Source organism: Malus sylvestris, chromosome 9, assembly GCF_916048215.2.
Source record: "Malus sylvestris chromosome 9, drMalSylv7.2, whole genome shotgun sequence".
NCBI classification, from domain to species: Eukaryota; Viridiplantae; Streptophyta; class Magnoliopsida; order Rosales; family Rosaceae; genus Malus; species Malus sylvestris.
The window spans coordinates 10,192,363-10,215,138 of NC_062268.1; the positions used below are offsets into that span (position 1 = coordinate 10,192,363).

Below are 22,776 nucleotides of genomic sequence, written 5' to 3' on the forward strand. Positions count from 1 at the left end.
AAACAGACTCTGAAGAATCATAACAAGTTAAATTAAAGGAAAATTAATAAACATGATTAGAAAACTTTGAGCTTTAACGATAATTCAAAATAAAGAGTAAAGTAAATAGTACGATGATTGACTTTTTAGTATCAAAATATAATTTTTCGTTAAAATAAACAGTACGAAGAACTTTTCGTTAAAATCTTCATAAATTAAAGCAGCTAATCATGCTTAATTAATTAACTAAACAAATGAAGTAGTAAAGTAAAGCCGAAGCAAAGGTAAAGTCAGAAAACACAATCTGCTAATGCAGAAGCAAAGCTAATCACACAAATCAGGTTGGCTGGGTTTGTATAAACAAAAACGATTTAAAAATCCCTAAATCCGATTTAATATGTGATAATTTTGATTCATTCATGTTTTGTCCGACCACAATGTGTTGTGTCCATCATTGCCACTGTTTTCTGTGGTTTTCAATTTATGCTCAAATTTGGTGAATGTCAGCTGAAAGCAGACTGTCTCAGTTTTCAAAATTAGACTTCTTTTGGTGCAATTTTGGGAAAGTTTCTGGTTATGGCGGAGAATTCAGCTTCTGAGCTTCAGCTTGGAGAGGAATCAACTCCGGAGAGCTCATCTGATCAGCACCAGGTGAGTTTTTGCAATTTTCAGGTCACAGATTTTACATTTTAGTAATTTCAGTAGTAAACATTTAGTTTTTCTGAATGTTTGCTGCATTTTCTCGGTTACCAATCAAAAAGTGTTAGTATTTTGCTTTTGTTTAGGTACTCTGAATTGGAAACTGAAAACTTTAAAAGGGTTAATCTTAAAGTCTGAATTTTTTGGTTCTTTAATGCTTAAATTTAGTTTCTTTGACTCCAATTAGAGAAAATCAGTTGGAGTTATTTGTAGAAATTACATTGCTTTCGAGTTTTTTGCATATCGCATGTCGGTTTTTTACGGTTCATGATGATGATATAAGGTTCATGTAATTCTTTGACTTGTATTTACTTGTGCTGAAATGCTTGGACTCTATAACATTTTCTGATTTTCGATCTCATTGTTGAATAGTGTACCGATAAAAGGGTTTGTTGTTTTGCAGATTCATGAACAAAAGGAAAAGAATGAAGAAACCTCCTTGGTGCAGCAGTCTAGACGGCCAAACCTCTCCTCATTGCAAATACCGGCAAGGACATTGGAAACCAGTTTGTCTGCTTGTACGAGAATTGATATTCCCTCCACAGCAAGTCCAAGTTCTAGTAGAGTTGGACTACCGCCTTGGCCACATTCAGTTAAGATCAAATCAACCGTGAAAAATCTGTTTCCTCAAAAAAGTTTTCGGGTGAAAAACTTGCCCCTGGATGGCGAGAAGACGATTCTCATTATGCCGAATACATCGCCCTCAGATAGTCCGTTGGAAAAGCCTTCTACTTCACGGTCTTTCTCGCTCAATAAGCTTTTCTTCTCTACATCAACAAAAGGGACGCATTCTTTACCAGTTACACCAAGTGCAAATCTGGGTTCCGAGATTGGGCAGGGAAGACAAGTGGAGAGTCATTCTGATTCTGTAAGTAATTCTAATTTATCATTTTCATGTACCAGTGCCAGTTTAGAAATTCTCGTGTCACACTAAAAATGAATTTTGTTTCAGAGAATTGAAGTTAAGCATCATATGTCCCGCTCTTTCTCAGTTCCAGTAAATATTGCGACCAGAAGTTTAAGGCGGATGGATTCTGGATGCATGATCCGTGTAATTTCAGCAACTCCACGTCCTTCAGCAGTTGAGGGTACCTCACCAAATGCTGACCCAGCACTGGAAATGGGTAAATGCTACCTCCTGTCCTGAATAGAATGTGAAAAACTTGGCTCATAGCCTCGTAGGAGAGTGAGCAGATATGGTGAAGCCCTTTTGTAGGAGTATTATATGCACTAATCATGCTGGAAGGAAGAATGAGCATATTCACAAACCTCTCCTACAGGCACGGTTACTGCATATAAAAAATTTTGGCTAGTAAGAGTACAAGAATATTCACAAACCTCTCCAACAAGTAACTGCGGAATTATAGTACATATAATACTCCTATTGACTTTTAGTAGTGCTACGTTGGTTGCAGATAGATTTGATTTCATATCTTTTTATTCATCTGTTGATTTATGGTCATTCACTTGCAACTGGAAACGTCATTCGTAGCTTTAAAATAAAATAAAATTGAAAGCCAAGGTTTTCATACTTTCTTGGTTGAAGTATTGAGCCATTAACTTTTATCAAATGCTGACAAATTTATTAATTTATTTTTCTCGCTATGAGTGCTCCTTAATTTTTATTGTATTATCTGACATATGTATCAGTAACTAATGAGAATGATAACTTGCCAATTTCAGCCACTGAAGATTCGGGTGAAGATATTCCTGAAGAAGAAGCAGTTTGCAGGATTTGTTTGGTTGAGCTCGCAGAAGGTGGTGATTCTCTTAAAATGGAGTGCAGCTGCAAAGGAGAGCTAGCACTTGCTCACAAAGATTGTGCAGTAAAGTGGTTTAGCATTAAAGGGAACAAAACCTGTGACGTCTGCAAGCAGGATGTCCGAAACTTACCTGTAACACTGCTCAAAATACACAATCCTCAAACTGTTATTAGACGACCACCAACAATAATGGAGCAGAGGGAAGTCCATCATTACAGGCAAGTCCCAATTATTACAATGATGATAATGATCCCAGCATGACATCGTAATTATGACTCATTATAAAATGCCCCGAGGCTCCATGTTTTCAATTTTAGATGAAATGACTGTAGTATATTCACCAAATAATGTTTCCTACCAAAAGAAAAAGTACCACACAACCCCCTCCCTCCCAAGTAAAAATGAAGAGAGAAGACAAGTATTACATGAGATAATGAGAAACACTCGCAATATAGAATGAAGAAACAATTTTATGCTGTTGTATCTATGAAATCTTCACAGAAATCATCACATTGATATGTTAGTAATTCTGGATACTTGATGGAAAACTAAACTACACTCCGTTAATGCCCCATTTAACATCTATCTGTGCATGTCTGGTTGCTAATTTTGCTTATTTTTTAATTTTCACTTTATATATTTACACTTCTAATAACCTGGATATTTCTGGAGATGGGGGAGGTGCATGCTTACACGTCTTCTACTGCTCCATTAAACACATAGAAAAAAACATGATAAACATTTGTTTCCATCAACTTGTCACTCAGCACATTTTCTTAAAATGTTTGGTATCATGCCCTCAGTCGAGACTTGAGATATTACCATGTGAGTTTGATTTTGCCTTGTTGCATGCTTTACAGGGTCTGGCAGGACATACCAGTTCTTGTCCTGGTCAGCATGCTTGCGTATTTCTGCTTTCTGGAGCAACTTCTGGTTTGTTTTGTGCTTATTTACAATAAACTCAAGCTCTTCATTATATGGAATCATGGTTTTGGTAGCAAGCTCATTCTTGCTGGCAAAGAGAAAATTCTAGATTTCATAAGTCACAGCAATTGTTCAGTCATACTTCATATTTTCTGTGATATGATCCTGAAGAATTTACAACTTGCAGTCTATACATCTATGCTTGTTATTGAAACATTTGTATGAACATTTTGTTCTTGTTTTGCATTAGAATCATTATGTGCGTGAAGTTTCCTTTTTCATTCTGAACAGGTATCTGACTTGGGCCCTCGTGCTCTTGCCGTTTCCTTACCCTTCTCTTGTGTTTTAGGTCTCCTTTCATCTATGATTGCTTCCACAATGGGTGAGTTTCTTCTTCCTTTTACTATCAACTTGTTTTTATTTTATGTCCTTTCTTTATATAAATCCTCACTTAATAAAATACAATTCTATACAGCTTAATTATTTTTCCCAATACATCTATGAAGATATTAATTTTAATCTGTTCACCCGTTTTTCTTGTTTCTCTTTGGTAAGAAATGGAAGCTTTGTCATATCAAACTTCAATTAGGAAATATTTTTTTGCACCCTTTTAAGAATGCAGTTGGGGCCATCTCTTTGCCAACTCGAGAGGCGAGATTCTAATAATCTGCATTGTTCTTTTCTCTCTTAAGTAGAGGCGAGATTTAAGGGGGTGTATTCAATTGGGATTTTAAGGGATTTTAATTCTTTTAATGAATCTAGGGGTATTCAATTAGGATTTCAAGTGATTCTCTGAAATTTTAGTTGTATTCAATTAGAATTTTAAGATAGTTTATTAAAATCCTTAGAAATCTGGGTGTATTCAATTAGAATTTTAAAGAAGTTTATAACATTCCAGGTGTATTCAATTAGAAATTGATTTTAAAGAATTTGAGAAAGTTGAGGAATTAGAGGGAATTTGAGAGATTTCGTAGTGTATTTTAAGCATCTACAAATCTCACCTCTTCCCATGAGATTTCAAGGGAATTGAATCAAAATTTTATTTGGAATCTCTACAAATCAATTAAACTCCATAAAAATCCATGGATTTATAAATCCATTAAAATCTCTCACATTCTCAATTGAATACACCCCCCTTAGTTCATCAGGTACAATTCTAGAAAGTTAGAGGGGACAAAAAGGAACATCAAATCTTAGAAACATAAAAGTACGCTGGATAAAAAGTACCCTAGGAGTTAACCCTAGGAGTTAATTTTGTACAATTCAACGAATAGAAGTACGGAATTTTAAGATGTGAGAGAGATATTGTCCTAAGGAAATCAATTTTAAAAAAGAGTTAACTTTTTTCGATGAAACACCCAGAGTGGTCTTTTTCTGAGCAACTCATGATGTTTTCTATTCTCTTTCTGCCCCCCGCCCCCTCCATCTCTATTTTTGCTACGAATAAGTGGAGCATTCTATTTTTCATGAATTATACTTGCTTGAATACACTACCTGATTATGCATGGTGGTGGCAGTGAGCAGGAGCTACTTATGGGCTTATGCCTCCTTCCAGTTTGCCATTGTGATCCTGTTTGCTCACATATTTTATACTGTAGTAAGCAGAACAGATTTCTTTCATGAATTTACACATCCTGCCTGTGTTCCTTTCTTTTCCTTTTTCTTTGTATTCTATTGGTCTCTGCTGCAGCTTCTCATGTTCACTGACCGTGCAGCTTAATGTAAATCCAATTCTCTCAGTCCTCCTTTCCTCATTCACTGGCTTCGGGATTGCAATCAGCACGAATTCCCTTCTGGTTGAGTATCGTAGATGGAAAATCAGCAGACAACTGCAATCATCCTATCAACATGCTAGCAGTGCACTGCATCTGCATGAACTACAACTGCAGCAGCACCGGCAACAGCAAGAAGAGCAATATCAACACCAATCCCAGCAACAACGACGGCAACAGTTGATGGAAGATTCATATAATCAGTACCAGCAAGTACAGCGACAGCTTCAGCAGCAAGAAGAAGAGCATCATCGACACCAACAGGAGCACCAGCACCAACGGTTGGATGGAGATCCAAATGCTGATGGTTCTAGGCCACTAGAAGTTAGACAGGGCACATAGTCCATAAAGATTGAGCAATTTGGTTTCTTTGATAGGTAAATTCGAGCTCTGTATACTGAAGATCTTTCAATTTTTTCCCATGCATATTAGCATGTAATCATTTTCTAAATACGGGGCAGGCGACTTTCTGTTTTCCTCTCCAGCCATGTAAAATCTGTACCTACTTCTTATTTAATACAGGAGCTCATTTTAACTCCGTGCAGCTTTAAAGGTTACACGATCAGGAATCAGATACGCAAGAGTAACCTGACAAGGGGCGTTTTCTACCTCAGATTCTTAGCCAAGGCTGACCGGATGGTATGTTGTATTCACCAGCCATGTGCTCGACTCATTTACGGACATTATTGTAAGCGAAAACGTCTCAGGCATGATGAGGTACTCCCTGCCAAGTGAAATACCCCCCTTGATTGGCCGTTTAGTCTTGACAGTTACAACGAGCAATTTCAGAATTTCAATTTTTGTACTGAGCTGTAGTTTTTCTCAGTTTTTTTTTTTCTTCTGATTATTTGATAGTGTTCGTGTATTTCTTGTACTTTACAAGGTTCTTCTTCTCATCTTGTCTCTAACCCTTTAGCCTTAAGGGACGGAAGCTTTCTTGTAAGAATTTTGCAGAGGCCGTGCCTCGCGCGTTCTAGTGGTGCACTTTCGGGTTGTTTCCCTTTAGTCCTCCAAACTATTTTTCGTGCCAAGTTGGCCTCTAAGTTTTTAGTGTGTACTGCTGAGGACAACGGCGCTTGTTACAAAAGTTGACATAAGGTACCATTTGGTACGTGGGACGGGATGGAACGGAGTGGGACGAGACGTTCCGTCTCACGTTTGGTGCGCTTAAAACGGGTGGAACGCGTTGTTCCACGGGATGAATTTTGGATGAATTTTCGTTCCGTCTCACCCCCTGAAACGACTCGTTTCACATCCGTGGAACGCAAAATTATAACCTCTCCGTCTCCTTCTTCCTCCTTGTTTCCATCTGAGGACATCTTTGCTCCTTCTCTGTTTCGTCCCGTCTGCATACCAAACGATACCTTAAGTGAATTGGCCAGGGCACTATGCGGGTTGGCTCAGGTTTTGGAGGGAATTGCACATGAGATTGACCTCTCAGTTTGAACATTCTTCCAAACGAGTAACCGAGTTTCACGGTCATCAGTACCGTCTTTGGTAACGACGATAACTCATCTCACATCACTGCTCTCAATAGTTAGCACAATTCAATTGGAGATAAAAATTTAAGAGAAAATTCATAGCAAGAGCTTAAAACTGCTCATAACATCTCACCAAAATTTGAACAGTGCCTAAATCAAAACCAAGTAAAATGAAGGAATCTGTAAAGAATCCTGCGTACACCGATTATGCTACAACAACCTTGAGTTTCCCCCAGCAGATCGAAAACGATAACAAAAGCATGTATAAAAGGGGGAGCAAACAAGTGAGTTAAATGAGCGGTAGTGCACATTTCAGCTCTCGCCTCCACGTTTTACATCCAAGGTCGGTTTGCTAACTGGGAAACGTTATGACCTTGCTAGCGTCAAGAGTCCATCCGGAGATATGCTTGAGTAAACCGTATTAGCAGACACCCAATGTCTATCGGAGTACACTTCTAGCTTTTGGTTTGGCCGTCAATGCTTCAACAAACCTGTACATCCATCGATCTAGCATTCCTGAAGCAAGAAAAGGAATAATAAGAGATACAATGAAAGGGAAAATTGATGAAAAAGTGACCCTCCCATCTGTAACAAAAATATGGTTAGATTGGAAACTTTGATGGCCTAGACTCTAATAGAAAGCACATCAACTAGTTGGAACTTCAATAAGCGGAAACGGGAGTTCCAAATCCACAATATACTTTGATTGTGCTGACTTAAAAGAAATCATACAGAATGAGAAGAAAAACACAAACCTGTCAAAGCAAAGGTACCACCCAATACAGCACAAAGCCGAGTGATGAAATGGAGAAAACTGCGGCGTTCTTCTTTGATAGTTACAGTAATTGGTGAGAGATCATACAAGAAGTACACAGCTGGATACAAACAACCAAACAAACAGGGCCGATAATTAACACCAAGAACCCAATAAAAGGGACAGACAAATTTCTCATAAACCAACCTGGCCATGACCGATCAAACTGTTTCATAGGAGAAAAATATTCAGTGACGGAGAACTGATTGGTTGGCAAAACTTCTTTTGAGATATACCTATATTCAGTTGGAACAATCTGCACCGCAACAAAAAGATACATTCTCAGAATCGATTGAGTTTCTAAGTTGTCCATGAAAGCCCTCTATTAGAATGTATGTAAAAGAGTATATCTAACAACAAAGTTAGGCCTGCTGATGTCCCATGCAAATTATCTAATTGGTCATGTTGTGAACATAAACGTAGAACCTGAAACAAATCCTTTAGTTTTTCTGTTCCTAGCAATTGCATCAGTTCATTTGTATTTGAAAACAATAGTTTCGAGACAGATACTTAATATTCCTAAAATGGTCCTCTTCATGTTCAAAACTCATTGCGCTGAACTGATATCAAAATGCCAACTGACCAATGAAGCAAAACTCAATTATACTTTGACAAGGAAAGAACAATATCAAAATCCAAACAAAGTAACTAATATTTGATGATAATGATGTCACCACACGTGGTTGGTTGACATTTTTTATTCTAAGGGTAAACGGTACGCATGCCATGCCTCTAAGTTCAAGATGTTGAGGCAGAAGAACTGGCAGCATACGGCCCAGGGAAGTGTATAACTTTCTAATAGACTTTAGGTATATTTATTTTGATAAAATAAATTCATGTTTCCATTTATGAACAAAGACAAAGTATTGCAGACCACTTGATGAAAGAAACGGTATAATTCTTTATTAGAGAGACAAGTTCCTTGGCTAGGAGAGCGTTTTTTGGATGCAAGTCTCTTCCTAGCAGGGAAACTTTCTTGCTTTGAATTTCTCCTAGCTGAGTTAAAATGTGGGGCAACTACTCGACCTTGCACAAGTAACAGAAGGTAAAAAAAATGAAAATCTAAAGTTCATTTAAAGGCTTAAACGCAAGCAAGCATTCGTGCAGAGACATATCCATGAAACACGCCAGTGTGTATTGCAGATACCTGAGATTTAAATCTACCAAAGAGCTGTATACAAAGGAAGTTCACATATTCAAACCTTTATATAATATTTGAATGTGCCACTTGTGTCATGCAAAATACGGTCTGTCCCATCGAGTGGATTGTGAATTCCTGGATATTTTGGGCCAAACGACATGTCATGAACGATGTGGCTTACATTTACATTTTTAGATCCTCCAAAAATCTGCACAGAAACAGTAAGACATAGAAAAATAAGTTGGGAGCTGTAATTAACTAGAGCCAGCAAGCTTTACAAATATGCTATAGTGAAAAAAAGTTAGTTGACACAAGACTGATACACAAAGAATCCCTTTTGATATGACAAGCAAGACAGGGATTACTTTACTCAAGCGCCTTCAATCCCCATATCATTTCCACACCCAAAAAGGTTGAAAATAGATTTAAATATCAAGTCAAAATGCACCAATCATATGATTCAGCAGTTCCAATTGCCAAAACCCAAATTTATCAAAATTTTCATTCAGGGACCCATAATTTAGATCCACCATAAGTATTTTACATCAGGCACTGCACTATGCATGTTCTAGATCACATGAAACTCATTCACCACAAAAAAGACAGAAATTGGACGGAGGAAGCAACAAGCATTTTAAGGCAAACTAACCATTTGTGCAACGAAAATGTTTAACCCATGAACTGATATATGAAAGTTTCCAGCAACCCTTTGGACATCTAAAACACCAAAAACCTGCAGCAAAAAATTATATCAGATATATGAAATTTCTGAAGGAGCAAGTGCAGTCCCATAGTATAAAAAGTAGAGATCTCTGTAATGATGTACCCGGCATCCTTCTCCATTTTCTATTGCATGCTTTACCCTCTTAATGAGATCTTCTGCAGCTTGATCAAAAGCTCCTTGTGAATGAATTTCCTGGTCCTTATCATCGTGATTATCTTTGCCATCATCTGGTCAAGGTTCTTTATCAGAAAAAGAAAATCCAAACAGCAAGAGATACAACCAAAACAAAATGCGATAATACAACATAGACATTACCATGCTTGTGAGAATGCTCCTTTTCAACAAGGTCAGACAAATATTCAGTGCCAATGATGTGGCCATGACTGTTCAGGCGAAGCTGCAGCCACTCTAAACCGGTTAGGAGAATAACTATGAGAGAAGGGAAGAATAGAGACAGATCACCAGTTGCCAATTATAAAAACCAAATCTTACTATATACATGCATAGTCAACAGCAATGAGATTATAACTAAAATTTAAGCCAGTGGATCAAAGGAAAGAACAAAAATAGTCATCACTACCAACTTTTTGAAAAGCCTAAAACTTATGATGGCCCAGCAAAAAAACACCAGGAAAAAAAGGCTTGACAAAGCACTAAGTAAAGGAAGATCCAAAGAATCCCACATGAAGTGGTGCAGGTTAAACAAATTATGTTTGCATGCGTATGACAAACGTGAAGATATAACTTGGACGCCAAACCTTTGTAATACAATCATCAAAGTTTAAACAGATGGAACATTTTTTCTACCATTGTACAAATGCAGTTCATTGCTGTTTGACATGAAACACCATATTACATTGCAGCCCAATAACAGGAAATACATAAGAATCAATAAAATCTCTTACTTTCCATATGTTTGTGTCAAGATCTACTTCATGCTTGCCTGACATATCGATTGCATCAACACTCAAGACTGCAATCAAACATAGAAAACCGAAGCTTATCATCACACAAAGCTACCAAATGATGAACAGAAAACCCTACAAAGAAACCGCCCTTCACTTAAATAGCAAGAGAAAGAACATTCTCACCATCACAAGGTAAAGCTGGAAATGTCATATTTATATGAATTGGAAGAGTCTCTCCGCGCTTTAAGTCTACGGACATCTGCCAAAAACACAACCCTTTTCAATTAGACAACTTACAATCTCGTAGCATCTATGCATTTCTTTCAATCAATTATCCACTTATTCGACTTAACAAAATCTCCGGAAAACGAAAAGCAACGCATTCGAAATTCAAACCTGGTGGACGGTGTATGTGGTGAGATAATATCTGAGCTCGTGCACAAACAATGTCGCCATTATAAGCAGCCCAACAACAGAAACTACAAATTCAAGAAAAGCCAATAAATTTCCGCAATTCACAAAAAACCCAACTCAAATAATACAAAACCAAAGCAAAAAATCTCAAAAATTACCAAGTGCCCCGGATTGCGTTTTCTGCAGCAAGTGCTCCTCCGCCCGAGGAAACGCATCCAGGCTCTTTAACGCTTGTCTAACCCTCATTTTTTTACCGCGATTTTCACCAATAACAACGATAAATTTACTCAAATCCTGCACCATTTTCAAAAATTTCAACTTTTGAAGCATCAAAAAGTAAAACTCCTCGGATTCAATCATTCCGATCAAATCAAAATCATGGTGCTTTTAGAGAGAGAGAGAGAGAGAAAGATTGAATTGGAATTGAAGAGGGAGGGAGGCGGACCAGTAGATTTTCTTTGAACAAATCGCCCAAAACCAGAGAATTTCGCGTTCCGGAAGACCGCAGACCCAAGTCGGAGCTGTTGGACTCCGCCGCCTTTATAGTTCTGAGCTGGGTTATGGTGCGCGCGCGTCTAAATTGGTCTTGTCCTGAGCCCGCGCCTCCTCTTTTGGTATTTTGCTTTCTTCAAGATTCAATCGTTCAAGGGGTCATTTATCTCGGCATAGATGATCCAAAACTCCAAGGTGATCAATTTTCTTGATGGTGGTTGTTGATTATGGACCAAATTGATAGTTTTTTATTTTTTTTATTTTTTTTATTTTGGTCCACTATTTAAGAACTTTTTCTGGGAGTGTTTCAGGGATTAAAATTGTGCGACAAGTATTTAAATGGATCGAAAATTGATTAATAAATTGGAACGTTATAATTTAAAGGAGAACCAACTAAAATATCAGTGTTTGTGTGCGATAACCTATATGAGACTAAAGTAGTCAATTGCTTTATATAACTCAAAAGTTTTTACTTTATTAATTGAAACTCAAAATTCGTTATACTTCGTCCTTAAAACGCGATTTTGATCCTAGTTTACCCCTTGAAATTTGAAAGTTGTTTTTATAAAACTCACAATTCGCTCCACATTGCCTAGATCTATTAGTTTTTTTATGTGGGTTTGATTTTGGTGAGCCATACTAATCAAATTTATTGCACATATGATATAGTTTTTTTGGATGTTGGGTCTATATATGTATATTTGTGTGTGTGTGTATGTTGTCTACAAGTCAAATAAATGAATTTTGTCAATGAGTAAAATTATGACTTTTAATTTATAGGGAGCAAAATGAAATTAAAATGGAGTTTCAATAAACGTAGCTAAAAATAAGCTTTTTGTTAATGGGGTGTGCTACCTACACACCTCATTTTACTTCTCACATCTCTTATTAATTTTTATTTTTTAATTTTTTTTAATTCATTCGATTCGACGATTGAAAATTAAAAGAATATATGAGAATCAAAAAATGATGTGGAATATCACACTCCTAGAAAATATAATGTCACGTGCAGATGGTATGAAACTTCCCTAGTTCCATCTAAAGTTCTCCACGACCCTAGTTACAACATTAAAAACACGGCGAACGTACATATGTGGTTGGGTTCCAGTTGAATATCGTTGAGTTGAGTCTCAGTAGGTCGGATGGCGCCTAAGCTCTTAGCAACTTCCCCGTTTGTAGGAATTGCAGTACTCGTCCCCCTCATAGCTCTCTTCGCCTTCTATTACAAGCCCTTCTCCCAACAGGTCAGAGATCCCCAAAAGCTCATTCTTTTGTTTCTCTTTTTCCTCACAGAAAACCGAACTCCCCAGCTGAAAATTTTTCATGGTTTGGGGAGCTGAAGAAACTCCAAGATTCGATTTTTCTTGGGTTTTCTTTGGAGAATTTGTCTGTGAATTTAATTTCCGAGATGGGTTTTTGATTTGTTTGGTTGGGTTGGATTTTGAATGTTTGAAATTACAGTGCAAAAGTATGTGACTTTATGTTGTTGTTGTGATTTTATAGAGATTGTTCACTGTTGAAGAACTGGCTTTGTACAACGGGACTGATGTGAGTTTACCAATTTTCCTAGGAATTCTCGGGTACACTTTTCGTTTTCTCTCTGTTTAGATGTATGCATTTGCACATAATGCAGCAGCCCTAATGCAATTCAAGCACCCAAATGTGTGCATTATGCTAGCTTGGTTAATTATTTAGAACTAAGAGATTGAAGTCTCATGCCGTATTGAATTTCGGCAATCAAGTAGAGCATTTTATATGGTTCCTAAAAATGCCTCGTGAGTATGCACTTACTGATTCCTATAAACTGATCAATATTTTGTGATCAGATCGGTTTTCGATGTGACGAAGGGAAAATCTCATTACGGTGAGGGTGGGGGGTACAATCATTTTTCTGGAAGGTTTGTTCTCTTATGTAATCCTTTTGAACTTGCATACTTAAATTTTGTCCTCAGTATTGATGTTTTCTCGATTTTTCCCCAAAACAAAGGTTCGGATTAGTTGTGCTAGTCCAAAATTGTTATCTTTTACATCAATTTCGTTGTTATGGTTCATAACTTGTGAAACGTAACAATTCTTTTATATCCTTTTATGCTTTGTATCAGTGATTCTGTATAGACTTATATATTAACAGCTGTTTTCTTTTGCGTGCAACCCTGCAATCAATCAAGAGATGCTTCACGAGCATTTGTTTCGGGAAACTTTACAGGTAAACAAAGGTTTGGCTTCTTTTTGTCGCTTCTAGTTGGTGATGATTTTATGCAAGTTCGAGGTTTGATGGTTTATGGGCTGGCCTTTGCATTGATTATAAGCTCATTTTTGGGGATTTGATGGAAAGTAACTCTTGACGCTATTAAGTGTTAATGTTATAGTAGTAATATAGTATTTGGCATTTTTATATATTGCAGGAGATGGGCTCACAGACTCGTTACGTGGTTTATCAAGTACACAGGTAACTCGTCCTTTTTTCTTCTCTTTCTATCCTGGTGTTTTCGGAACCATGCTAGGTTATAAAGGAAGAAAAACTGCTAAAACTTAGGACAGTGTCTATCAAAAATCACTACATATTGAAATCACCGGTTACACAGTAGAAACCAACGTGGTGATGGCATGCCCAATTCACCCTATGAATTCTCATACAACGATCTATGGAGTTAGTAACGTTCACCCACACTTGACGATTCTCTAATGCCAAATTCCAGCCCAACTGACGTGTAGTCTGTAGAGTCATTACGTCTAACGTGAAATCATTACTGTATGGATTGAATCGAACCTATCTTGTCGTGTCATGCTTTGTTATAGTGTATTTATGTCTTTTCCATTTTCTGACATATCCACCTTCAACATGGCATTTTTTGTGACTTTTCTTGATGAAGTTTTGCACTATCGGCCCTTTTTTATTTTTTCACTTTTAAACAGAATAACAATATTAATGGACTAATACGTAATATTCAATCTCGTACTACTTGGTTTGGCTGCATATCTGGGAATGTGATATGCTAAGTTTCATTAGTTGCTACAAGTTTGATTGTTTTGGTTTTGGTTTTGTTCTTTCGTATTTTTCAGGTGAAGAGTGTCGTTGAATGGAGGGATTTCTACTTTAAAAGTTACACGTGAGTTACAAACATGTGTCTGCTATCTTTGTATTTTGATGATGTCAGAAGTTTGAAGATACTGGAAACACAGTTCTATTCGCCAATCGATTTACTACTTTTTAAACAGTTGGAAACATCTTTGGAGTTTAATAGTTTACATCTACTACCAAAATTTTGATTAAATAAAATCGAAAAGTTTACCACAAATCCCTCAAACTTTCTTTGAGGTGGGCAACCCTATAATGATGCAATGTCATCATCATATCCGCGTTTATATGCCCGTGATTGTTTTGGTAATAAGAGATATTTGTGTCTTTCCGAATTTCATATTGCTTTTTCCTTTGAATCATTTATCTTGTATTGTAAATGTATAGCCGTTCACGGTTCACAAGAAAGACCCAGGTGCCTTGTCCTGTGTCAATCTTGATACTCTTGTTCTTTCGTTCACCATTTTGTTTCAGCGAAGTTGTCATGTCAAATATATTTGAACTAGATTTGTTTTTGCTTTTCATTATATTGGTATTAGATCAAAAGGATAATGATATTTTGTAACTGATCTTTCATGGCTTTGAATTGTCAGATTTGTAGGGAAGCTAGTAGGTCTTTACTATGATTCTCAAGGAAATCCTACAAAATATTTGAAGGGAGTGGAAGCAAAGGCTGCGAGAGGTGCTCAGCTTTTGGAGAAACAGGAGAATGAAGAAGCGAAGCAACCTGGTTGCAACTCAAGGTGGAGTCAGGATGAGGGTGGAGAGGTACGTATCGCCCTGAATTGGAAACATAGATCGAGAACCAAACACTACTTGTGCTCTCTTTCAGTTCTTATTATGTAACTTTTGTTATGTGTTTCAATACTGCGCTACATCTTAGATTTCTACCTGTTTTATTAGGTTTGGTGCGATGAGGGTGTCCCAAGGTTAGTTCAGAGACCGCTACAAATGGCTTTGACTGGGAAAATGAGCACACGATGCGCATGCTTTAATGAAGATCAACTGGACCGACCGGGGTTAAAGATCTACGAAGGATGTGATTATCTTGCCAAGACCTGCGGAGTATAAATGAGATCCGTTCTGGAACTTCCACATTAGAGTATATCGTTCTACAGCTGATGCCGCCTCACATGGTTGTTGAAGAGGATGAACGAGGGCGGAGTAACAGAAGCATTGTTGATGTGTTAGGTCTGCAATTTTCCACCTTGCATTACATGGATTTTACAACATGAACATAGACATGTGTATTTGTATGTTTTCTTTTAATTTATGTTGTGAATTATGTTTTCTTGCCGCAAGATAATCAATCAATCAACAAACATTTCTGAGGCTCGATGGGGTCATGTTTGTTTGCATAGCTCTGTGTGGTAAATTGATGATAATATTGGAGGGTTAACAAATACTGGAGGGGCGGCAACCGGGTTTTTACTCGAACTAGTTTTGGTCGTACGATTTTAGCAGGGTTAACCATTTAGTTTTTAGCTTTTGTTTTCAAGCTTATTGAAAACTACTTTCAGTGTTCAATATTATCTTAACAAACGATATTATCTCCACTAAGGAGGTGGAGAAGTGAGTTGAGCCTCACAATGTGCTAGCAATAATGTAGTTCAAATTCGTCTTTGATGAGAATCGAACCTAAGATTTTTCACTTACAAGTAAATAGGAATACTACTAGACCGTAGTACTAAGACCACCTCCAAAGGAGATGTCAAATCCTAAGTGGAATGTCATGTAATCAAATTTGAAGAAGCTCCTATGTGGATTGATATATGAGTTTTCATATATCAAATTTGACATATGAGAAAATGTGATGTCAAATAATTTTTAATTATTTTATTATATAGGTTCCATTAATACACCAATTATAGTTCTTGAAAACTTATTTTAATTGATTTCTTTTTAAAATAGATCCTACAAATGTCATTTATAACAAAAAAAAATATATCGTTTGGAAAAAAAAAAAATCTAACATTACCACATCAGCCATCAAATTAACAATTGACATTTATTTTATGACATCTTCTTTGAAAATACTCTAAGTAACACTTGAAACATGAGTTAGTACTAAGTCAAAAAATAATACCACTAAATATATCGTCTTGTGTTCCAGATTCATGGAAAATCTCTGATTGGTAAAGAATATTGTTTGTGTCAATACCAAAGCCCAATTCCCAACCCCAAGGACTCGTCATTTTACATGTCATTTTCCCAACTCTCATGCTCCTTATTCTTCGTCATTTTTCTTTCTTCTTTCAATATATTTATTTACTAATCCGTAATCAGAATGAAAAAAATAAAGGACGAATTAGACTGAAAAGAAATAAAAAAGAATGGGAGTAAGAATGAGATTGGTTCCATATAAGTTATTTACTAATTTACCTAAATCGGAATTAAAAGTAACTTAATTACTAAACTACCCTTGTTTAAAACATTTTTCAAGCAAATTAATGAAATTTAACTTTATATCATTAATAATTTATCAGGTAAGGTTTTCATTTAATAAAAAGTTATTTAACAAAGAGCTAGTTGTTGGTTTTTTCTCTGAACTTGTATAGAGTTGCCAATTTTCATTCTGAATTGTAATTTTAGCCGACTACCTCCTTGAACTTTTGTAATTAGTCCATTTTCTCACTGAACTTTAACTTTAGCTTATTATTCCTCCTAAAATTTTATAAATAGTCAATTTCCCCCTATTGTTAGATTTAAAAAATTTTCACCCATCAAATTTTCCCTTTTTTTGTCCCATACAGTTGTCATATGTTGCATGCATGATCAATAGATGAAAAATTAGATGAATTTTTTTAAGATCTAGCATTAGAGAGAAATCGGTTATTTATAAAAATTCAAAGAATAATAAGCTAAAATTAAAATTTAAAGTAAAACTTGGCTAATTAAAAAAATTCAAAAAAAATAGTGGGCTAAAATTAAAGTGCAAGAGAAATCGACAGCTCTATGCCTTTAATAAAAAAAAGAAGAAGAGTTGTACGTACTTGACCACTTGGTCCCGATCTCCCAGCATCCGGGAAAGGATCCTCTTCAGATCTTTTTTGTAGGGATGATAAAGATTTTTACATCTTAATCATTCATCGTATACTCTGCGATTAGATTTCGTCTAATATTATTTGTGTTTAATTTCAAATAAAAAAAAATCAAATAATTTTTTATTATACGATACTCTATGAATAATTAAGATGTGACAATCCTATACAGCCCTCCCACACAGTCCCACTTGCCCAGATGCATATATTAGACCCCCACGCCTCCCCCTTTCATCCTCAATAAATTCTCCTTCTTGTTAATAGCTTCTGCAAGCAACCAGGAGAACAGGGTCGAGTGGCCTTAGCCAAAGTCCTCCATGGAAATTGGTGGGATCGGAGAAGACGATATGGGCGTTTGCCGGCGGGGTGTTGAAGTTGTAAGGTTATTTCATCGGAGGGCGTGCAATTCCATTTCCTCCCACTTCATTCCTCCTTTGTAATCCTCTTCTTCCAATCAAACCTTTCCCGGAAGGCACAGCAGCCCCAGGTAAGTTAAATCAAGTTTTTTAAGTCAACGTCCATTTTTTTTCAGAGAATTATTATTTTTTTTTTTAAATTTTTATTTTATTTTTCATGAATTCTGTACAGGCTATATGAACTCCAGCTACAACTTACTCTGAAAGTTAAATTCAATCCTAAATTAGAGTTTAATTTTAAGGTCTAAATTCTTAGTTTAGGGTTTTAAGTTTTGGTACAATCCTAAATTAGGGTTTAATTTAAGGTGTAGATCCTTAGTCTAGGTTTTAAATTTTGGTAGATTTTTTTTTTTTTTGCTGCCAGGGAGAACGAAATTGGTTTGGAGGTTTTAGCCTTCCCGAATAGTTGGTGATTTGGGCTCCGCCCCCGCTGCTTTAACATGTCGGGTCTTCATAAGCGGCGGCAGCAGCAACCAGTCCCCACGGATGGCGGATTTCTTGAACGACCCCTGATTGAGTCTGATGATATCATAATTGATATACTGTCAAGGCTACCAGTGAAATATTTGATCCAATTGCGGTGTGTATGCAAGTCATGGCGCGCTTTGATCTCTGATTTGCATCTTGTTAGGAAGCACCTGAGACGGGCAGTGACAGGGGTTAACCGTAATAGCTATAGGCTTCTTATTTCAGACAGTCCTTTCCAATCCATAGACTACGAAGCACTCAAGGATGTCGGTGTATGTGTGCAAAGCTCTTTTCTTTGTTTGCAATTGCCAGTAACGCTTGAACGTATGAGTGTTGTGGGTTCTTGCAATGGCTTGATATGTCTAAAAGGAAACAAAGGCGAAGTTCTCTTATGGAACCCTTGTACCAGAGTTACCAAAATGTTACCAGGAATTGCTTGTTTTTATTTTTGTCCAAAGTTTTATGGATTTGGTTATGATTCCACCATTGAAGATTACAAGGTTATATTGGGTGGCGAATCTACAACTGCAGATGGCACGATGATTGCGGTCTTTACACTAAAATCAGGTTTGTGGAGGACTAAACAATACCTTGACTCTTTTAAATTGCATGGGCAAGGGTGCTTGGTTAACGGAGCTCTACATTGGGTAGAGCTTAAATGGAGTGGGGAGGAGCTCCGCCCTGTACTTAGTTCAAGAATCATCTCTTTTATTTTGGCGGAGGAGAATATTGTGCCGCTGCCCTATCTTCACATCCAAAGTTATATCTCCATTCGTATTGGGACTATTGCAAATCGTCTCTTTGCATATTTGTTCAATGACGTCAGTTTGAGTGATATTGCAATAACAGTATGGGTGATGAAGGATTATGGTGTCCATGAATCTTGGACTAAAATCATACAAATTCCTTTGAAGTCGTTACGTCAAATAAGTATGAATTTTGTGAATATTATCTGCATTTTAGAGAATGATGAAGTTTTGATGAGTTGTGATTCAAGTTACTTGGCTTTATACAATCCAAAGGAAAATACATTGACGAAGGTTCTTAAAACTCCTACTAATTTGTTGACTGAAGCAACTATGTATGTGGAGACCTTAGTTTCACCAGTAATTGGTGGTGGCGCCAACATCTGAAACCAATGATGTAAGTCTCTTCACTCTATCTAACTGATATTATGCAGTTTTGTCTGGAACGACATAATGTTGAGTGGCTTCTATAAGTGTTTAACCTGAACAAATAAGATTCGATATTTAAGTTTTTACTCGGTGTTTGAAATATAGCAGTTGTTCAAGCACTATTTAGTTCTTTTTAGTTGATATATTTTAGTAGTTTGCAAGTTGCTTTCGAGGATTTGGAGGACATGCTAGAGACAAATTGTGCTTTTTACTTGTTTATATTAAAGGGAACTTCATAGTAGATTATGGGCTTGTTTGGCGAGTGCCTTTAAACGACTGAAGGCGCTTTTAGAGAAAATGTTTTTAGTTCCAAAAGCACTTGAAGTGCTTCCTGAAAGAAGCCCTCATCTAAAAGCACTTGCCATTAAATTTTTGTTTTCTGTACTTTCTGGTTGTTTTCATACTTATAAACCCATTCTCTCTTATAACTGCTATCTGGTTCAACTGCATAAATTTTGGGAATACGATGTGCCAAATCATTAATATTTTGGTGTAATATTAATGTGGCTTATGGTTAAACGATTTTTTTTTTTTTATTTCTTCCCAAACTGCTGTTTGCCTAGTCTCTAGTTCACTTAAATTGTAAGTTTATACTTAATATCTGTTTCCATGTGATAAGCACAATAAGCTTGTCCGTTCCTCTTCCATTTTGTTACAGGAAAGTCATCCCATCTGATCTATCTGAACTTGATTTGTTCTTGTCTTCATTTTAATGGTTTCAGATTAGATTTAAACTGTTCAGTTAGGTTTGGTATGATGAGGGCGCCCCAAGGTTAGTTCAGAGACCGCCAGAAATGGTTTTGATGGGGGAAAATGAGCACGCGGTATGCATGCTTTCAAGAAGACCAACCAGGGTTGAAAACTACGCAGGATGCGATTATCTTGCCAGGACCTGACCTGCCAAGTTTGAACGCGATCCGTTCTGGAGCTTACACGATAGAGATCTAATATATCCTACATCTGATGCCGGCTGGCAAAGTTGTTGGAGGAGGAATGGAGGATGAACAAGGGCGGAAAGAGAAGCATTGTTAACGTGTTTTCCTCCGAGCAGTCCATGGATTTTATAACTGTACATGTATATTCGTATGTTTTCTTTTAATTTATACTCAAACTTGTATATTCTTGTTCGATAATCAATCAACAAACATTTTTAACGCTTGATTGGTCATGTTTGATTGCGTAGCTTCTTGATGAAGTCTCCTAGTGTAGGTCTTGCAAAGGGCAAGTGGGTAAAACTAATATAGCAATACCCCTCAATTGTAGGTCTTCTTTCTGGACCTGGATTGTCTGCTCTCCCTCATCCCATACCCTTCCCATCCCCTCTTATATCTGTGATCACGGTTAAGCCATGTCAATATTTTATATTGATTTTTTTATAGAAATAATAAGACAAAAAATAATGAGAATATAAAATGTTGATGTGGCTTAATCGTGATCACAAAAATATGAGGGAATGGGAAGGATATGGAATGGGGGAGGGTAGACAATCCAGGTAATTTTATATTGATTTTTTTTTATAGAAATAATAAGATAAAAAGCAATGAAAATATAAAATGCTGATGTTATTTAATCGTGACCACATAAATAGGAGGAGATGGAAGGGTAGACAATCCAGGTCCCTTGTTTCCTATGAACTTTCGATCTGGTTACGAGTGGTACCCAACTTTCAGTTTGTGTCAATTTCCACCTTATTAGTTTTGTGAATTATTTTGTCAAACTGAGAGATTTTTGTTCAATTTGTGCGGTAAAAGACTTTAAATTTGTTAGAAACGCGTAAGTTTCAATAAAATTCCGCAAGTGTCAATTCCCCTTAAGCTGTTCTCTCATCGTTCAATCCAGATCCAAGATTTACTAAAAATTTATACATCTAAAAGTTCGTCATGTGCATTGAAGTGACGGAATTAACAAAAAAATTGATGGTCCTGAGTATTACCAGAATTGAAAGTTGTGACGGGCATCTAGAAATGGTTTCGCCGGCAACTGAAGCAACCACCAGTCCCCTCCGATGGTGTACTGACTCTACTCCTTCAACCAGTTCCTCTCACCGACTACAACGACATCATTGCCGAGATCCTCTCAAGGCTCCCGGTCAAATCTTTACTCCAGTATCAGTGTGTGTGCAAGTCATGGCGCTTTAATCTCCAATTCTCATTTGTCACGAAGCACCTCGGCCACGCTGTCCTCGCACGCATCAACAACACCAGAAACTTCACCATCTTTCTCTCGTCCAGGCGTATCCACTCCGGTATCAGTCTATTTTTCTTCATTACAGTTGGATGTCTTAAATGGATTTAGATTTGCCTAATGTTTTCAAATAATGAGATAAAATATAGACAGTTAGATCATTGAAATACGATGTAGAGTGAGCCTATAAACGGGAATGAAACTCTATATAAATATATCTCATGTATATAAAATATAAAGATACAAGATTTGTTTGAAAATACTTTTAAAATGACTAAAATTATGTTGGGTAAAGTACAAAAAACTACCTCAACTATTATTATCATGACACTTTCATACCTCATCTTTTAAAATTGACAATGTAATACCTCATCTTTAGAATTTAGTCCAATGTTATACCTTCCGTTACTTGGCCGTTTACTTTTCAGATAAATGCTGACGTGGTTTGATCCGGAACCACTTTTTATTAAAAAATTATTAAAAAATTATTAAAATCTAAAGAGAATCATTTAATAATTTTTAAATATTTAAAAAAATAAAGAAAAGTTTAACAAAAATAAATAAATCTTCTGTTCGTGCCCTTTTCCCTACCATTTTCTCTCTCTTCTCCCCACCTTCATCTTCTTCCTCCTTCTAGCTCCCTTCCTGCAACCCAGAAAAAAAGAAGTAAAAAAAAAAAAAAGCCTAAGTTCATCCCCTTCCCCAGTTCCCCCCTCTCTCTTCTCCCTCATCTTCATCCACTTCCCTCTTCTTGTGACCCAAAAAAAGAAGGTAAAAAAAAAAAAAAAAAAAAAACAAATTTGTCTTCCCCCTCACCCACCCTCAGTTTGTTTTCCCCCTCCCCACCCCTCGAAGAAGAAGAAAGAGAGAGAGAGAGAGAAAAAAAAGGAAACCCAGTTGAAGGGTTTGTCTGTCCTTCCCCTCTCCCCCTTTTGTCCATTCCCCCCTTCATCTTCTTCCCCTACCCGCTTAATCTTCAACAAAAAAAAAAAAAAAAATTGAAAACCCATCAACCCCATTCCTGAACACCCCCCTCCCCGGGCACCCATATCCCTCCCACACCTGCAACCCAAATCCATCACCCCCCAACCTGCAAAAGAAGAAGAAGAAAGAAAGAAAAAATAAATAAAAATGCCCAATTCGTCCGTTCGTCCCCCCCCCCCACCCAAAACCCAGTTCGTCAGTTCCTCTCCCCCCACCCCCACCCCACCCAACTTGCAAAAGAAGAAGAAGAAGAAGAAGAGAGAGAAGAAGAAAAAAAAAAAAAAGGAAACCCAAAACCCAGTTCATCTACCCCCTAAC

General features: G+C 36.9%; 4 protein-coding genes across 7 annotated transcripts; 3 read left to right on the plus strand and 1 right to left on the minus strand.

Moving 5' to 3' along the window:
• Window positions 1-235: 235 nt before the first annotated feature.
• Window positions 236-6,152, plus strand: LOC126582421 (uncharacterized). 3 transcript variants are annotated; one of them, XM_050246573.1, is made up of 10 exons: window positions 236-320; window positions 487-630; window positions 1,082-1,546; window positions 1,631-1,802; window positions 2,362-2,659; window positions 3,302-3,374; window positions 3,657-3,747; window positions 4,883-4,962; window positions 5,081-5,514; window positions 5,683-6,152. In XM_050246573.1, exons 2-9 carry the CDS (start codon window positions 556-558, stop codon window positions 5,477-5,479), a joined length of 1,653 nt encoding a protein of 550 aa, XP_050102530.1. In that variant the 5' UTR covers window positions 236-320; window positions 487-555; the 3' UTR covers window positions 5,480-5,514; window positions 5,683-6,152. The 3 variants fall into 3 exon arrangements, 2 of the variants coding, with proteins under 2 accessions (XP_050102530.1, XP_050102529.1); XR_007609520.1 differs by having other exon boundaries at window positions 269-630; window positions 5,106-5,514; XM_050246572.1 differs by having other exon boundaries at window positions 269-630; window positions 5,660-6,152.
• A 543-nt stretch (window positions 6,153-6,695) lies between these two features.
• Window positions 6,696-11,347, minus strand: LOC126582423 (uncharacterized). The gene is made up of 12 exons (XM_050246574.1): window positions 11,065-11,347; window positions 10,778-10,913; window positions 10,602-10,684; window positions 10,389-10,464; window positions 10,203-10,270; window positions 9,613-9,694; window positions 9,400-9,524; window positions 9,223-9,306; window positions 8,635-8,781; window positions 7,580-7,688; window positions 7,374-7,493; window positions 6,696-7,134 (listed from the first exon to the last, which is right to left on the minus strand). The coding sequence occupies exons 2-12, from the start codon at window positions 10,863-10,865 to the stop codon at window positions 7,058-7,060; spliced, it is 1,059 nt and encodes a 352-aa protein (XP_050102531.1). The 5' UTR covers window positions 10,866-10,913; window positions 11,065-11,347; the 3' UTR covers window positions 6,696-7,057.
• Window positions 11,348-12,142: 795 nt separating this feature from the next.
• LOC126583866 (membrane-associated progesterone-binding protein 4) lies at window positions 12,143-15,548 on the plus strand. The gene is made up of 8 exons (XM_050248396.1): window positions 12,143-12,355; window positions 12,615-12,691; window positions 12,938-13,009; window positions 13,280-13,317; window positions 13,517-13,560; window positions 14,175-14,221; window positions 14,784-14,958; window positions 15,094-15,548. The coding sequence occupies exons 1-8, from the start codon at window positions 12,254-12,256 to the stop codon at window positions 15,259-15,261; spliced, it is 723 nt and encodes a 240-aa protein (XP_050104353.1). The 5' UTR covers window positions 12,143-12,253; the 3' UTR covers window positions 15,262-15,548.
• A 1,836-nt stretch (window positions 15,549-17,384) lies between these two features.
• Window positions 17,385-20,444, plus strand: LOC126583776 (F-box/kelch-repeat protein At3g23880-like). Of its 2 annotated transcripts, none has more exons than XM_050248294.1 (3): window positions 17,385-17,718; window positions 18,012-19,258; window positions 20,013-20,444. In XM_050248294.1, exon 2 carries the CDS (start codon window positions 18,088-18,090, stop codon window positions 19,246-19,248), a length of 1,161 nt encoding a protein of 386 aa, XP_050104251.1. In that variant the 5' UTR covers window positions 17,385-17,718; window positions 18,012-18,087; the 3' UTR covers window positions 19,249-19,258; window positions 20,013-20,444. The 2 variants fall into 2 exon arrangements, with proteins under 2 accessions (XP_050104251.1, XP_050104249.1); XM_050248292.1 differs by having other exon boundaries at window positions 17,387-17,718; window positions 18,012-19,262; window positions 20,018-20,444.
• Window positions 20,445-22,776: the final 2,332 nt, after the last annotated feature.

Coding starts and splice junctions, on each gene's coding strand:
- LOC126583866 (XM_050248396.1), top strand. CDS start 12,254: ATGGCGCCTAAGCTCTTAGCAACTTCCCCGTTTGTAGGAATTGCAGTA. Junction 13,561..14,174: donor GTGGTTTATCAAGTACACAG/GTAACTCGTCCT, acceptor CGTATTTTTCAG/GTGAAGAGTGTCGTTGAATG. Junction 14,959..15,093: donor GTCAGGATGAGGGTGGAGAG/GTACGTATCGCC, acceptor CTGTTTTATTAG/GTTTGGTGCGATGAGGGTGT.
- LOC126583776 (XM_050248294.1), top strand. CDS start 18,088: ATGTCGGGTCTTCATAAGCGGCGGCAGCAGCAACCAGTCCCCACGGAT.
- LOC126582423 (XM_050246574.1), bottom strand. CDS start 10,865: ATGAGGGTTAGACAAGCGTTAAAGAGCCTGGATGCGTTTCCTCGGGCG. Junction 9,695..10,202: donor TTGACACAAACATATGGAAA/GTAAGAGATTTT, acceptor GAGTGGCTGCAG/CTTCGCCTGAACAGTCATGG. Junction 7,135..7,373: donor TGGTACCTTTGCTTTGACAG/GTTTGTGTTTTT, acceptor TTCTTGCTTCAG/GAATGCTAGATCGATGGATG.
- LOC126582421 (XM_050246573.1), top strand. CDS start 556: ATGGCGGAGAATTCAGCTTCTGAGCTTCAGCTTGGAGAGGAATCAACT. Junction 1,547..1,630: donor TGGAGAGTCATTCTGATTCT/GTAAGTAATTCT, acceptor ATTTTGTTTCAG/AGAATTGAAGTTAAGCATCA. Junction 3,375..3,656: donor GCTTTCTGGAGCAACTTCTG/GTTTGTTTTGTG, acceptor CATTCTGAACAG/GTATCTGACTTGGGCCCTCG.